The sequence below is a fragment of the Nipponia nippon genome, unplaced genomic scaffold, assembly GCF_047370975.1.
Source record: "Nipponia nippon isolate SJK-2023a ecotype South Korea unplaced genomic scaffold, ASM4737097v1 scaffold_6, whole genome shotgun sequence".
NCBI lineage: Eukaryota > Metazoa > Chordata > Aves > Pelecaniformes > Threskiornithidae > Nipponia > Nipponia nippon.
Genome location: NW_028262380.1, coordinates 67826140 through 67843106, shown reverse-complemented (window position 1 = coordinate 67843106; position 16967 = coordinate 67826140). Strand labels below are relative to the sequence as shown.

At 38.2% G+C, this 16967-nt stretch overlaps 1 protein-coding gene across 6 annotated transcripts in view; it reads right to left on the bottom strand.

The window, feature by feature from the left end:
- The window catches only part of SLC10A7 (solute carrier family 10 member 7), a 152341-nt gene that overhangs the window by 85612 nt on the left and 49762 nt on the right, over nucleotides 1–16967 (bottom strand). For 4 of the 6 annotated variants that reach the window (XR_015700030.1, XR_015700029.1, XM_087737538.1 and 1 more), the window contains one exon: nucleotides 15116–15154. The exons of the other annotated variants lie outside the window; for them this stretch is intronic. Coding sequence is in view for 2 of the 4 variants with exons in the window: in XM_087737538.1 (XP_087593664.1) it covers nucleotides 15116–15154 (39 nt within the window). In the remaining 2 variants the exon portion in view is untranslated. The remainder of the gene's footprint in view (nucleotides 1–15115; nucleotides 15155–16967) is intronic. 6 annotated transcript variants of the gene reach the window in all.

Here is a 16967-nt window from a genome sequence, read left to right as displayed (position 1 = left end):
CATGTACAGTGGTGTTCAACACATTATAAAATGGGATGGGAAGTCAGCAATCCAGCTCCTGATAGTAGCGTTGTCTATGCAAAATGCTACTTTAAGCGCAGATTCTGTATGACATTATGGCCCAAGCAGATAAAGCTGTGTGCTTGACTCTGATATTTATACTTTTAAGTGCACATCTAATAGCTCTGTATGTAAAATAGTCATGTGCACAACTACTAGATCTCAGTGCAAAAATCCCCTTTTGCACATGCCAATGATAAGCACAAAAAGAACGCATCCTTTTGAGACGCTTGTGGTATTTGTGTAACACAGACTAAATTCAGGCATTTGTGCCATAGCTCACCTAAGGTAACTCTAGGTATGGATACATTTACACTGTAACAAGTGTATTTGTGTTCTAATTTAGTGTAACAATTTTCCACACTTTTGTTCTAGAATGGAAGTAAGCTCAAAAGGAGTTCAAAAGAATTAGGCAGGAAAACCTTCCTTTCATAACCAAGCCCTAATTCTTAGAATATAATTTTCAGAAAAAACTTCAAAACCATTTCCATCTGCATGCTTTTAATACACCCACCTTGCACCTTCACTTCACTATGCCAGGCATGCACAACTCAATGCGCACCACAGTTCCCAAGTGGCAAAAGGGCCAATGCTCCATTACAAAGCTCAGGCACCAGAGAAGCTAATGCAGTAATTATAAATCCAGGAAAGTATCTCAAAATATTTTTTTAATTTGCTAAATCTCTATTGAAATAATATTTCAGTCAATGAATTTGCAGGTGATCAGAAGGAGAATCCTAGCAGCACAAGGCATGCGTCAGCATCTTAGTCCTGCTGATTAGCTTTTCACCATGATTTAAGATATTACCTGTAAAACCTGGAGGATAGCGTCCAAAGGCTCTACGAGATTACTGCCTGATTATCCATGAAAACTGAACTCCCTGTGAGTTCGGTTCAAAAACTTTATCATATGATGTCATAAACCAATTATTTTTCTATTGGGGCATTTGTAACAGAGTCAGTCTGGAAAATCTAATCCAAAAGTTTATCACTATAGCAGCTTTTACTTGATGTTAACACCCTGAAGAACGATGTTTCCATCTCAGCTTAAGCATGTTATGTTAGTGTTGGCTCTCAAATGATAACATGGACGAGGCATCCTGTATTTCCGACGACAAAACGAGATCACACGAGCAAAAACAACAGATAGGCAGAGGACGCGTGGCAATCGTGCAGAGGGAACGCGCAGGACAGTTGTGGTGTGTGCACCCTCCTCCTGAAACAGGGGCTCCCAGGCAGGGGCTGCCTCGGGGTAACCCCCATCCAGCCTGACCCAGAACTTGCCGTTCTTCCTCCTGCATCGAAGCCGACACAATCCAGGCACTCCCCAGAGGTGTGCCAACCCTCTCTCGCTTATGCTTCTCTAATATATCATCTTAATTTAGATCTCCCACTCTCCAAGGCTCTCCTGTCCCAAAACCCTTCTCTGTCACAAATCTCTCTTTAATCTGCTTGGACATGTCAGTGCTCTACTGACCTCTGATGACTGCTGGATCTCCCTCTTGCTAGTTCTCCAAAGAGGAAGAAACACCTTCTTACTCTGACATTTCTTTAAGAAATCCATGCACCAGGTATATAAACAAAATTTATCTGGACAGCCTAGAGACAGTGACTACCACTGCAGCAAAACATAAACATACACCTAGAAGTCTTAATGTACCACACTAATCTAGGGTGCTTGAACAGCTTCATGAAACAGATTGATAAGATCGTAGTGTTTTTTTCTATCAGATGGCTTTTTCTGCCCCTAAAAGAAAGCACAATAATTATCTGGAAGAGACTGTAGAGGGTTTTTAATAGCTTTTAAAATAATTCCAACAGCAAATAAAACAAATTATACCTCCTCCCATATCTTACAGACGATATAATTTTCTGTTTATTACTTGATAATACTGGCTCAAGATGTTCTCAATACAAGTTCAGCTGGCACTGGACTGTGCTGTTGTCTGAATTAGCATGACAATTTTAATCCCAAGAGTTAAAAGAAATCAGATTGAAAAATAAAAAAAGAACCCGCAAAATGCTTTGCAAGCATTTATGGTGCAATAATTATGCCACAGTTTGATGTGGTAGGTCTCTGATAATATATTTTTCCAAATGTCTTTGGAGTAATGTATCCCATTTTGACAGATCTTTATGAATGAGGGGAGGATCAGCCCCCACTAACTCTGCTTCAGGGTACGCAAACTGAGATAGATAGTAATGATGAAATTCTGGTTTGGTTCTCTGACTTGAATACGTATACACACTGACCGGATTTTGGAACTGGAAGACAAAATGGCAGACAGGCCAGCTTTGCTGGGAAGCCCACACTGTAATTAGGAGCGGACAAAAAAAAAAAAGCGCAGCAAAATCATACTTGTACTTTTATTAATTGACTAAGCTAAGCAATAAGGTAGTACTCTATAAATATTAGGCTTCATCTAGATTTTATTATTTTGCAAGCTGTTTGTGTTACAGTGATGCTCTTAGCTTGTCTTTTAACTATCTACTAAAAATATGGAAAGCAGTACTAATAAATACATTTTACACATGAATTCATGTAACAGTTATTTGTTGGGGGCACTGCACAGTCTATAAAATGAACTATCTGTAGTCTTTTGCTCTGCTTTAATTGGCCTGCAAAATAAGAGAGATGGACAGAAGCTGTTTCTCAAAGTCAACAACCAGAAAAATCCTACTGAAATGCTATACACAAGTTAAGGCTAGAATAAAATTTATATTTTTATTTCACTACTTCATTATAGTGCATTATCTGTATTATGAATGCACCAAGTGGTCTTTCTGGGGACTTTATACAACTTCATGTGATTTTGCACCCCACTGGAGGGAACTCAGGTCTGTAGCACAGGGAAAGACAGAATTACCGTCACTGAAAGAACAAAACCATGTGCCTCTAAGCACCAGTTATCAGAAATGAGAGGGAAATAGAGCTAAGTCTAGGTGCCTATGGGTAGAGGTGCAGGGAAAACAGTGAAACATCTGGGATTTATTTGTTCTTCTTATGGAAAAAACCAAAGTAGATGCATACAGAACACTTACAACCATTCATAGCCTTTTCAAATTTCAAATGACTGGTTTGCCAGCTGCATGCTGTCTATCTCCCAGGAAGCACTGGACAGACACTTCAATATCTGTTCCACTCACTACAACCAAGGTTTCTCAACCATATACAGGATATTTACAGACAATAGATCAGCTCCTCCAGTCAGAGCAGAACTGCTGCCAATGCAAATACCACACCCCATGAGCTGATGGGCAAAACAGCGTTGTCTATTTTCAAAAAAGGCTGTTCTTTCATGACAGCATGCTTTTAGAACTAGCAGATCCAGGGACTACTTACGAAGAAAAAATCCTGCAAAAGCTGTCCTTTTCTTGCAGTCATTCTAGGTGATGGAGGACAGCACTATGTCCCTGTTATTGTCTCCCTCGCTAGCCAGATGTCAGGCTATTGCGGAGATCCTACCACCCTCTTCTCACAGCAGTCCAGAGTGAGAAGAAAACTGACTGTCCCTCATGCTGCGCAAGGGCCTCAGTACTGCTCCTCACTTTCTTTAAGAGATTCTATCTCCCAATCCACTTCCAGTTCTGATTTATCCGAGAATTAGACCTCCTACAGATTGATTACTAGCTCCAGGCACCTGATAAGTCATGACAAAATTAAATTCACAGGCTAGTACAGTTTATTAGCAGGTCACCGAGTTGCTGGAAGAAAAGAAAACACCCTCACCCCTTTCCCAATGCCCTCATACCAAAACCCTAACAAGCTTCACACCACCCACACGAGGCACTTCTACATCATGAAGCACAGCATCCACACAAAGCCAATGAAGTCCAGAAAAGAATGACCTGTAAATGAACACCTTATACCACTTTGACAGGAGTGTGCTGAAGGACCAACCACAAATTTCCCAGTGTCTGAGGATTTGTACAGCAACACTACTAACATTCAGTCTCCTTCATTTATAGAAATTATATTTACCCACGATTGTGTGTTTGCACTGCATGTTCCTGTAAAACACCTAATTGGCAAATAAACTTACACTATGGATATATACATATACATATCTGCATTATGTACTCTCTTTCCACAGCAAAGCTTACACAATGAAGCAAATCCAGTTAGCTGCTCATCATGTACCGTTAAAAAGATTACAGGAAAAAAACCATCATAAATGCACAAGGACCTTCTCCTTAACTGCTGCACTATCTCACACAATAAAATTAATAATTTAACTATCTGAAACTTCACATGTGCAGGGCACTGCAAGTAGACCAGTGGCATTTTCACTTCAAATTTATATAGTCTTTAGTCAGTATACTTAATCTGCATTTCTAACACCTGCTTCAGTCGGCTGTGAAGTGCAATGTTATCTATAAAATTTTCTTTCATCTTTGTACTGTCCATCCAACAAAAAAATTATATGATGGTGGATAATTATTTGACTTTAAAAAGGATATGAAACTTTTCACATGTTTTTTGATCATTTCTTGAAAGACATGCTCATATATTTGACATTCCATTTTATTAAAAGGTTTGAGTTTTTTAAAAAAACCCTGGCTTTCACATTATTCATGTTATCTAATCCTATGTAATATATTTCTCCTTGAAATAGTTAACATTCACTTTCCATACACTAGTAAAAATGTGGGAAAGAAACTAGACCACAATTAAGCAATGAGGCATGACAAGGTGTGCATTTTCAGGCCATTAGTACATGCTTCAAATGCACCAGGAGGAAGAAGCTAGATTGACTTTTCCACCCAGGTGGGCATCAACGCTAGCACCTGTATCATACCACAATACAAAGTGATATATAAAGAGCATGCAGAGGGCATGAAACCGTATGCAGCTTTCATCCAGTGGGTTTACGTCAGGCAAAAAAGCTGTTCCCAGTCATGCACTGTCTCCGTCAAGTTAAACACTAGGAGAATAAAGGTATCCAATGAAAGTGTCCAATGTTCAGCTTTCAAGACATTGGTTGAAAACCAGAAGATAACATGAAGCATGGGTTTAAATGTAGAAACAACATCCCATCTTCATATATTAACATATAAAACTTCGTTTGACATGGGTGGTCACCATATTTAGATACCAGTAAAAAGAATTATCTTTATTTGGATGTAAAAACCAGCAAATTTTCAAATGCTTCACCCTGTCAGAGCTCACATACAGTCTTTTCAGGGTGTGACCCCACTTTGTACAATATACTGAGTTTTCTATAGATGAAGTCAGATGATCATCTAGTCTGACCTTCCACCAAACTAACAGGGAAAGGACATCACGTAACCATCCTTGCAACAAGCCCTTATGCTGGTGTTGACCAAGAAGGTACCTTCAGAAAATATTTTAGAAAAGGAATTTTTAGGAAAGGAATTTTGTGATACAATCTTTTTTAAGAAAGTAAAAGCAACAAATAAACAATTTACTTACCATTACTGGAATGAAGGAGAAGGAAAGAAGATGCTGAGAGGTGAATTTGCTCACATGTCATGCCAGAAAGGTGATAAACTGTATGAACAAGCCTGAGTCTCAAGGCAGGTGACGGAATTATCTCCAAGATGGTTTGGGTTTCGTTGGGGTGGGTTTTTTGGCTTTACATAAAGTCAAAATGAAAAATCTATTCCACTGACAGAACAGTGTTAAAAGAAGCCAGGTAATGACAGACCATTAAATAAAATATTTCTCCCCCTCCTTCACAATAACTATTATTTCCAAATATGTGCCATTAAGGATGAAAACTGTAGGTTGTTTTGATACTTTGAAAGAAGCTAAGGAAAAATAATAATTACACGAGCCTCTCAGCAACAACACAAGTACAGCCATTCAAAAAAATTCATGAACTACTGCTGTCTCGTACTGAAGGGTCACGATGGTTTCCCAAAACTGCCCTTTAAAAGGCCAACAATAAATAATAGACAAACAAAAATTTCCAAAGGAAGTTCCAGTTTTATGATAACCATGCCTTCCTTGCTAGTTGAGTTAAAGACTTTGCAAAAGCTTTTGACCTAACCTCTGGCACTTCCATTAAGACAGTATTTGTCACTCTGACAGCAAGGGGAATGGTTTCCAGCCACTCAGCTTATAGTAATAATGGCGTCCCTCTTGTTTTCACCCCACGAGACTGAGGGCTGCTGATTCACGGACTGCCGAGTTTTGAACAGGCACTGCTAGGTCAGAGAAGCACAGAAAAAAACCATCCAAATGCAGGCAGAGCTTTAACTTGTTCTGGTCCAAAAAAATCAAGAAACTTAATAAATTAATGTGTTTGGGATCTTTTTCCTCCCCTGAAGAGTCAACTTAAGGTAAAGGAAGGTTTGCATAGAACAGTACAGCACTAGTATTGCTGCTTGTAAGGCGATGTCATGAAACGTGCATACTGCTTTCTAGAATTCAACTCTTGCTAGCTTCTGAATCCACATTTGGTGGACACAGAAGGAGAAAGAGCTCCATGCTCTATTACGGATTACTGCATCTGTGTAGGTGACCCCTCAGCATACCAGACTGTATTTTATAACACACAGAGATGCCAGGTGAAATGACTCCTCCTTGCAGCAGCAAAAGTTCAAAGCGCTAATGAAGCAGCAGAAGACAGGGGTTTAAATACCCCTGTTCCAAATGAAGGAGAAGTTCTCTCCACCCCCCCCTCACCCCAACATGCATTTTTCTCATGCAGGTGACTAAAAGCTGCAGGACAGAGGAAAGATCATTGCTCCATTTCAATCAGAAGCTAAAACTTTGGGGGAGAACATTAACAGTAGATCCTAAAAACATTTTCATTTCCTTTTGATTAATTTTTTAAAAGGGAGGAAGAAAATTACATATTTTGTGCATTCCCAAATCTTTCTGCAGGGAACATTTGCCCTTAAATCAGGCCAAATGACTACATGCTTGTGTACAACCACAGCCCTAGAGGAATGCAGTTTTGCTTCTTCTAATATTGAAAGATACTACAGAGAAGGCAAAATAAAAACCAAATTGTCTTTCATACTGCCTCCCTTCTCAGTTTCTCCTTCATGTGCCAACCTACCTAACATAAAGACCAATAAATTCAAACATTTGGTTCCCACAGACACAACTAATTATTTGCCAGAATTTTAAGTCTCGTTTTACAAATAAATTGTTCAAAGTTTTGTAGTATAAATTTTCACCTTTTTAAATAAAGCGTGCAAGTATTTCCCCAAGTATTTGTCAGAAACAAACAGAGCAGCTTTTCAATGAAACCATTTTTTAAAACTCATTTCAAATAAGTGATATGACATCGCCCCGTGATACAAACTTCAGTGACTTAACTAGATGTCGGACACCTTAATCGTACTTTCTAACAGAACTAGTGATATTTTTTCCTGTTAATTTTACTTTCTTTGCCTTGGAGCAAAAAGACAGGAAACCGTTGCAAAACAGAAGACAAGAAAACATCACAAACTCGTACCAGGACCTTTTCAATCTTACGATCTGCACACAGGTTCCACCCTAGCGCAACTGTTTTTGTTCAAGTTCTGACTATTGACAAAAAGTAAGCAGAACCAGAAAAAATAGCCCAAAGCAAGCATATTCTTTTGACAAAAATGCTATATTTTCACGGTAAAGAGGGCAATGATGAATTTTACAAATTATGACAGAAGTAATCTTAGACAACAAACTGATTTTATGCCAAAACTGTGCATCAGCACAGATGTGATTTACATACTAATCCAACAAATTGCCTGATTATTTGATATTAAACACATACATTTCCTCCTCTAATATTCTCCAAATGATAGCTACCAAAGATACATACTTTTGACTCTCTTATTCATTAGCACTCATTTAAAATGGAATCAAGCTTTTTCTAAGTTTCCAGTATTCAACTTCCATTAACAAGAGAGATGACTGTACCACAGTCGGTCTGAGGGCGCTTTCCTTTCCAGTTTCCCCACACTATATGATCAGAGGAAATATGCCAGATCATAAAATTTAAGGTACTTTGAATGCCCAGTTTCAGCTCCTAAAACTTCACTCCCTTCTACTGCGCAATTCATAAATGAGAATTGGACTGGAAGAATAAAGCTGTTTGAACTCTCACGCTATCTTTCCGATTTGCAGCAAACACCCTGAATTCTGCCTCTGAATTTTCACCAGCAATTTCCACTTTTGCTGCTTGTTTTACTAACTCAAGAAATGCTACTACACATATATCCTCAGCTATTTCTTTCCCCGAGAGCCTGTTAACCCATAAAAACAGCAACGATGAGAAAGGGGGGGATTCGATGCACAGTCCCAAAAAGAGTCACCAAGTACCATGCCAAGCAAAAGCACTAGACGAGGTTGCTGACCAAAAAAGTAGGCGTAAGAAAAAGTCCTACCTGCTGTTAGCTGTGGAAAAAGCAGAATACCCAAATATATTTATCTTTTCAAAGATAGTAGTTAATTATTTTGAGGCTGCAAAGCAAATACAAAGAGATACATTTAATGGCCTACTTATTGCTCCCTTTAAATAAACTTTTTTCGGAAGTACTGGCTGCTTGAGTCCCATAAGACCAAGGGAGATGAATTAAATGCTCAGTAGCAAAAGCTAATGGGAAAACTAAGAAAGTACTGAGACCAGCTCCAACCCACATAATTTATAAACATTTGACAGCTAATAGTTTCATTTTTTGTCATTATGCAGATTTCAATGCATTTTCCTCTTAGCCATTGAAAAAAAAATAAAATACCAGGACTAATCATTGGCCTTCTAGAGGATACTCTTTTCTGAGAAGTTAATAGCACATTTTCTTTCCTCTTGGTTAGTGTTACCTACCCTCCTTCTCCCTAACCTTTCAAAGATAACCACCAGCAGGGCTGTTATTTGTTAACTGGTTCTCAGACAGTCTGCGCCGGCTGGCCGCGTAAATCCCTGTGGGCTTCGTTGGTCTTTTCAAATCGACTGTGTCATCAGACAGACCACACATCATCTAGGTGTTATAATACTCAGATTTCCAGTTTTCCCCTATCTGATTTCTCTCAGTCCCTTGGCAGCAAGATCTCGTTTACTTCTTTTTGACTTTCTGACGATTGTACCTTTATACTTACTCCTTTTTTTATTTTAAAGGAGTTCAGCATTACTCATAGACAAGCAGACTTTTTTTATTTTATAAAAAATTCTGCCTCTCTTTCTAACTGACATTCACTCTGTCAGTTTGGCTTGGGGGGGTGAGGGGTGGGAAGAGAGACAAAATACTGGGATGGGTGCACATGCCTAGCCATCCCTCAAAATAATCATCTGCATCAAGGGCTCTTTTTTCTTAAGCCCACACTAGCACGTCTCCATCACAGTGAGCTTTGATACTCTGCCTTGCTTGTACCAGAACAGTACAAGCTAACTCAAACTTAGGTATTAGACTAAGCGTTCTATACACTGGAAGCACAAATATGCAATAAGAGAGAAGGCCTACACATTTTATAATGTTACTTGGCAGGTCTGGAAACAGCTGATAATGCCCAAACCTACACTGAGATTTCAGATCAAGCTAGCAGAAATCAAAATGAGGATGTTAAATAACAATGAGAGAACTGAGCACCAGCCACAAAATAAGAGCAAGTTACAGCAAGGCAACATAAGTGGCTTCCAAGAGTATTTAAATTCCATGGAATCCAAACTTCCTGCCAGGTACATAATATCTGGTCCAAAGGCTCACTGCTGCTGAGATCTGCCATTCCCTTCCACTCATACAAAAACCCATCCTTCAAGGCTGAGGTGGCTTCCCAAGTGGCTGATTAACAGGGAGAACTTGCTCAGGATTTTGAGAGCTACCCGAATCAAATTCGGAGCACAGACCAGCAGCACCACTGTACTGCTTCACAGAGGAAGAGGAGACCACTTCTAAGAGTGTGGTGGCACACCATAAAGCAGCTCCGCTTTGAAATGAAACAAGACTGAATCTAGAATTCAGCACCTGTTGTGAACAGACTTTCTGGCAAGATTTTCTTCTGAACAGCTAACACAGTAAAAAGGGAATCCCAGATGACTGTGCTGCCCCTTTTCATACTGCAAAGACACAACTAAGAAGGAACAAAGAGGTATACAAACATTTGTCTGATTTTAGAGAAATATTTACAATGTTTGTGCTAGAAATAATTACGCCAGATAAGGATATTTATCCTAGAAATAACAAAGATAAAAAAGTGATAATAAAAAAACCCAAAATAAACCTAAACCATTCAACATCCATTAAGGTAAAATAAAGTAAATAAATTCAGCCAATTGGTTATTTCCATATGGGTTGATTTCTTTAAATAGTAATGAAATCATTGCTAAAAAATCCATTGTTATTAAAATAAAAAAGTTGGCTCAGCCTACCAAAATTAGATTTGTAAGTTGTGGTCATTCCCATAATTAAATCTGTGTCACAAATTTGCAAGAAAAATGGACACTATGACTAATGCATCTACTTGCTGCACTAGTGCTGTCAGGCTGTGTAAATCATTATGCCTGCTAAAGCAGAGTAGATAAGAATTCCATACATTTTCATTAACCAGCTAGGCTTTGTGTATATGTGAGAAGCTAACCTTCACACTCCCTGCTAGCTTTAGCTTTCATTTGCCAGACAATGTAAATAAAACACTAGCCTTGATCTGATTAGCCAAGTGGCTGCTCCAAAAATTATTTGAGTTTTTGAACAATATGAACCAGCTCTGTCCCCTTAGTCAGATAAAACAACAAAACCATACATGCTTAATTTGGACAAAGGAGATGAATGAAATGATGGGCACCTGGAAGAGGTTCCTTCCTTCAGACTGACTTATGTAGCCTGGACACATGCCTTATTTCATCCCATAGGTTTCAAGAGAGGAAGCAAAGCTAATCCAAGACAGCATCATAAGAAGTCTCAATCAACACTTTCATTTTTAGCTGCCCTTTGCTCTGTTTTTTCAGTAGTGCAACGATGACCAGAACAGAGTCCTCCAAATCCTCTCTTTTCCTTTTGATTTCCTGTCACCACAGACCTTCTGTTTTTGGTTACAGTTCTTTAAGGTGAAGCTGATGGCTGTTCCTTTCGTACTTACTGTTCATAACCCCAAGGCACCAAAGAATCAGACAACATTCACTCACATCACAAGCTGGATACTCTCATGAGTTTCCAAGCCCACTGTCTCAAGCAGAAAGGAGATTAATAAGAGGTAGAGAGAGATTAGACAAGGCTGTTTCTCGTCTAGCAGTACAGAGCATTTTGTGAGGACATCCTCTTCTAGACTTTAGGCCCTCTCCTTCTTCCATGCACATGGCATTCTATTGTCACTGCAAATTGAGTTTAGCTCTCAACTGAGCACCTGTCTCCACTTCAGTGCAAGAAGAGCCTCAACGACAGGCTGTGCCTTGGTGGACGTAAAGCCAAAGAGCTGAGCCACCCAGGCAAACACCATGGAACGATCATCAGCACAGCATGTTTTGCAGTATCCTGCCTACTGCTCTGCACTTTGGACATTAACAAGCATTATTCTTCTGTTGTAGCACAACTTTTAGAAGCAGAGTAGAAATGCTTAGGAAGCACGGTAATGCCGTACAACGTTAAGAATCCCAGCAGACTCATATTTAACATTCCAGACAATTTCTTTAGCCTTTAGGTGCAAGAGTATCATCTTCTACAAGTAGAAAGCACTGAGGTAGCTGCTTCCATCTCAGTAGATCGTAGCATGCATTTGCATGCTTTACAAGTAGCAACCTTGCTGATAACCAACCACCCAGTATTAGTAAAACACTATCAGATTTTATTAAAACCCCATTAAGAGGAAAAACTGAAATCTCTTATTATGTTCCACAATTATTGTACACCAAACTGTTTAAATGAGGGGAGGAGATAATGATATTAACTACCCAACTCAAAGCAATCCTCTGTGGTATGATTCTAAATATTCTCTTGGCTGAAACTTATGTAAATTGAATTCATCTATCGTTAGTTATTACTAATCTAGCTACATAAAAACAATTTTCTGTAACAATTAGTTCTTTGAAACACTGTGTTTTAATTAGACCTGGGACATTATTAAACAAAATGTAAATACGTACAGTATCATTCCATGCATTATTTTGCCTGCATATTTATAGGAATGTGGGCTTTGGTGGAGTTTAAAAGGAATTACTTGTTGGTAGTTTTTGTAAATCTCCTTACCAGTGAAAACACCTCCAATGCTTAATCTAAGTGTATTTCTGCTCATCAAGACATATTTGGCATTTCTACATTTTGGTATCGCAGTGTGTTCCTTTTCATCTGAATAAGCTCATTTCAGTACCATTCTACCATTATGCTGATTCTTTTCCTGCAGACATTTTGTTTCACAGTTTATTTTAATTTAACTTTTCAAGGACCATTTCCTAGTCTTAAAAACAAGAAAAAAGAAGGAAAAAAAAAAAAAAAGAGTTAAAAAGCATAGCACATCTTTCAGCCCTTTTAAATCAGCTTGCTTCACACTACCATACACAGGCAGTGGCCCACAGGGCATAGTCTGAGAACATACAACATACTGTCCTCCTGGCTTTGTCAGGGCTACGCACAAGTGCAGCAACCTGCTCACGTGCTACGCATTGTAAGACAAGGAACGTAGGAAAAATTGCAGCCTTGCCAATGGTCAGATCCTTCCAAATTATCTCCAGGACATGTATATGGTTATGGTCACAAAGGTATGTAACTACATCTAAGCCCATCCACAGACAGCGCCTCATCAGACACTAACAAGAAACATGCAAATATGATTTAGATTCATCATGAATTAAAGATACAGGAAATAGAATCTCCACCTATAGCCAAGCCCATAAGTTAGGCACCAATATAAACAGATGGATTTCCAAAAATACCACCAGGACCTTCCATTATCTTCTCAGAAAGAGGCCAATTATTTTCCTATTTTATAGACTTCAAACAAGTGTGTGTGTGTGGTGGGTGGGTGGGTGTGTGTGTGTAATGCTTCACCAGTTGTTCACAGGAAACTTACAAAGTAAGTGTCCACACGCTAGTGACATTCAGGAGCCACGCAATTAAAGGCCATGTAGACCTACAGCACTGTGAAACTGGTAAACAACTCTGGCTACTTATTACAGTCCCTGGCCTACTGTCACTCCGTTGCATTTTCAGTCATAAGGTTCATCCTATCAACTGGAAAAGTTTGTAAGAGCAAAGCTTTCAGTAAATGTATTTGTAATTTATTTTCTGTCATACATACCTATTCCCTACATAATCATGATTTCAAACTAGGATACCACAATAAATGTCTAAGTGTTTGTATATATTTGTGACTTAATAGTGGTCACTTTTTTTATAATTTTATTTTTTAAAAAAACAGTAATTAGGAAAAAAAATCAGCTGGTATTGTGGTTTGATTCTAGCTAATCTTTAATATTTTTGAAAAGTCTTTCCTGGGAATTTTTTTAAGAAGAATGTTTACTGCAATGCTGCTCCAAGGTTTCCAAAAAAATATGAAGCGAATAAAAAGTGAAATGACGTGATGATATGTAAATGGAACTTTCCAACGATCAGTTCATGGAACTAAGATCAAAACCAATATCAGGAGTGTTACATGAACACACAAACTAGCTCAGCTTCTTTAACTGAGATTTCTTCAAAAAGCTACAAACAGGTCCTAGAAATTAAAATACGTTTACGTTGCTTAACTAGGAGCCAGCACTATAGTCAGATGCTCTGGGGCCTAAATTCTTATTTGAAGTCAAAAGACATTCTCCTAATGACAGCTGAACTGAGGCCTCTGGGTATTCAAGGAAACCTCCTGAACTGCAAGCTAGGGACAGCAGAGAAACTGGAGCTCGTGCCAAGCAACAAGAGAAAATGCTACACACACACGCAGACTGAAAAGTTGCCTTCCACTGGGATTCCACAGTTTGAGGCAGAAGGCACCTTCTTCCCATTGGAGGAGAACACGATAGGTGACAAAAAGGAACAAGTATTTGGGAACTGGTATTTTAAAAACGTGAATGGTCATCTATACCTACAAAACTTTTACCCACCCAAACTTTAACCTGGTCCCTCAAAAAAGCAGCAGCACAATGCATAACTTAGAAATGCCATGCAACTTTCTCTCTTGGCAGTACAGCTTTACATACTTAAACTCCCAAACTCCAGCTTTTCATAAAACAAATACTCAAAAAGTTATTTATTTTGTACTTGCAGTTTTGATTTTAACTTTCTAATTTGAATTCTTTTGTCATTCATTCATATCATAGTCCTCTTTATGGGGATACAAGATTGGAATTGCAAACGCACACGTCTAAACATGCACAAATTTTAGTAAAGGAGAATAAATTCAATTATTAGCTGACTAAATAAATAAAACAGTTACAGTAGCTTGCCTACATATAAAGTAATTTGTATTTAATAGTCATTAATCTCTCTCTAAGCAACACATCCATAAAATAAATCCATTCTTCCTTTCTTCACAAATATATTTATTTAGTGTTCTTTACAGCATCCTTTCTGAATCTTTGTAGACCACCAGGCCCACAAATACCGGTTTAGCTTTTTACAGAAACGGTTATATTTCCAGCTGGATTGATTGCTTTCCCATATCTAGCTCCTTTAGTGTGTTCCTCAGAGACATTGAGTGGCTTCACTGACAGTGAAATATGCTAAACAAATGACATGTCACTGAGTAAATTAGCATCTCCTCTCTGATCAGCTGGGTCATGTTTTCTTTTCAAAATCCATGGCCTCTTGATAGAAAATAATGAGTATTTGATGGGCCTTATTAGAAAAATCAATATATTGATGCCCATGCCTGAAACATCTGCATAATAATACATTCTGTTAACCCATTAAGGAGAAAATTAAGATGTGTTTACACATTATTAATTTACCATGAGCAGAGACAATCTATTCACTACTTTTCTCAAGAGTTTAGCAAAAAGAAAAGAAATTGTAATATCTGTATTTAAGGACATGGTGACATAGATCAAAAGATGATTCAAATTTTTGCCAGCTAAATGGCACAATTCCACCAACGCTAACGTGAAAAATACAAACACACCAATGATACTGTTAAAAATAAGACTACTAAAGCACTTGCTATAAATACTGCATTACTTACCAAAAAACTTCCAAAAGCGGAATTAAATATAGCAGCTGCCTGAAGAGAGAAAAAGATAAATATCACCAATGGTAAAATAGCTATAGCACAAGAACAAAATGTTATTCCCCCGCCCAACAAGCTATTAGATTCTCCAAATACACACATACACAGAGACCATTAGGCAGTTAGCCACTGCTTAAAAAATTGCCAGTGGCCTGTAACTTATGAAGACTGATAGGTTCTAGTTTATGCATTCATAAATAATGTGCTGAAATGGACAAAAGCAGGAGGAGAAGAAAATCCTTGCCGGTAGACTTAAGACGAAAATCCACAAGAACTAGGAATATTACACAGAAGCTTGGTCTCACTGCTTTTGCTCTAATTTGCCAGAAACATTTTCACGTATTGACCTATTAATTAAAATAAACATAATCTGATTTAACTAAAGCACTGCATTTTCATAGACTTTTAACAATTTTTAATGGAATATTAATCAGGCAAGCAAACTAATTTAATTGTTCATCATAATAAAGTATTGAGAAATTCAGAAGTTTCTGAAGCTTGACCAACAAATTTAAAATAGGAACAACAAAAAGCCCAACAAAAAAAACCCACAACCACCCCACACTTCCAAGGCCAAAATGTCTAATCATTACTTTTACTCCCTAGTCTTTTAAAATAAGAAAATAAACAATTTTGATAATTACTTTAGAAGTGTTTGCGCTTACCTAAATATCCAGGAAATATAAGGTAGCAGTATTATTTCTTAACATTAACTCATTAAATTCCAGGAAGTTAAAACTTGAGTCTTGAATAGCTTTCCCCAATTATCAAGAAAGAACAGAAACTCTTGTATGGCAGCCAGTCTGATGACGAAAAGCCACACAGCAAAGGTAAGAGGAAAGGGAGGAGGGAAATCTACCATTTACACGAAGATTTAGAGCAGAGCCAAATTAATCACCCTGGACACTTCCAGCCACAGATTAATAACAAGTGGATGCTAGCGAGTTTAGCAAGTTTGAATAAAGTCCAAAATCAGGGTAGGAGCTGTAGCTGAACCTGCCTTCTGCTCCATAAGAGGATGCAATGAAAATGAATGGGTAATGAGATTCTTGGCTCTAGAGAGCTTAGCTTTCTTATTCAAGTTCATAATTAATTCAAAGCTTTGATAATTTCATTAGATTCCTCCTCTGCTGGCCCTATCAATAAAAGATGGCACTGGACCGCAGCTCCTCAGCGGCCCAAATACAAAACAAATGCAGACGGGGAAACCTTTGCTGACTTGCTTACTAACAGGGACAATGGCATATGGCACTCCATGTTGCAGAGGGAGCATCTGAATAGATACAGCTAAATAAAACATTATAGTTGACAGTTGTAAACTACAGTAACATATTTTAACACCTCTTCCTCATCAGCATTCCTTTTTTGAACATAAAAAAAGAGGCACAAGTCCAAACAGCTCCTCTTGCCAGAGATCACAGCTGAAAGCAAGAGCAAGTACTAAAAACAATTCTTCAACAAGTGTGAATTAAATCAGGATTTCCTACCTGTATTTGAAGCTGTGCGGCTGATAACTTTCATGTGGCAAGAGAGACACACATTACGCCCGTGCACACAAACCTGCTGCAAGGGATCAGTTTCAATACAGCAGATGTCCTTGTAAGTATCTTTTGTTAATATATCCCTCTTAAGGTTCCTATTATCATTATATTAAAAAACCCATCAGGTTTATCAATTCTCTTTGGTATTTGTTCGACATGTGCCATTCTTTTACACAGACTGATTGTATTTGATCACTTCAATCTGATAAAGATGCAGAAAGGTCCCTTTTATTACATCCTGCCTCTGAATCCATGAAGGAGGATCT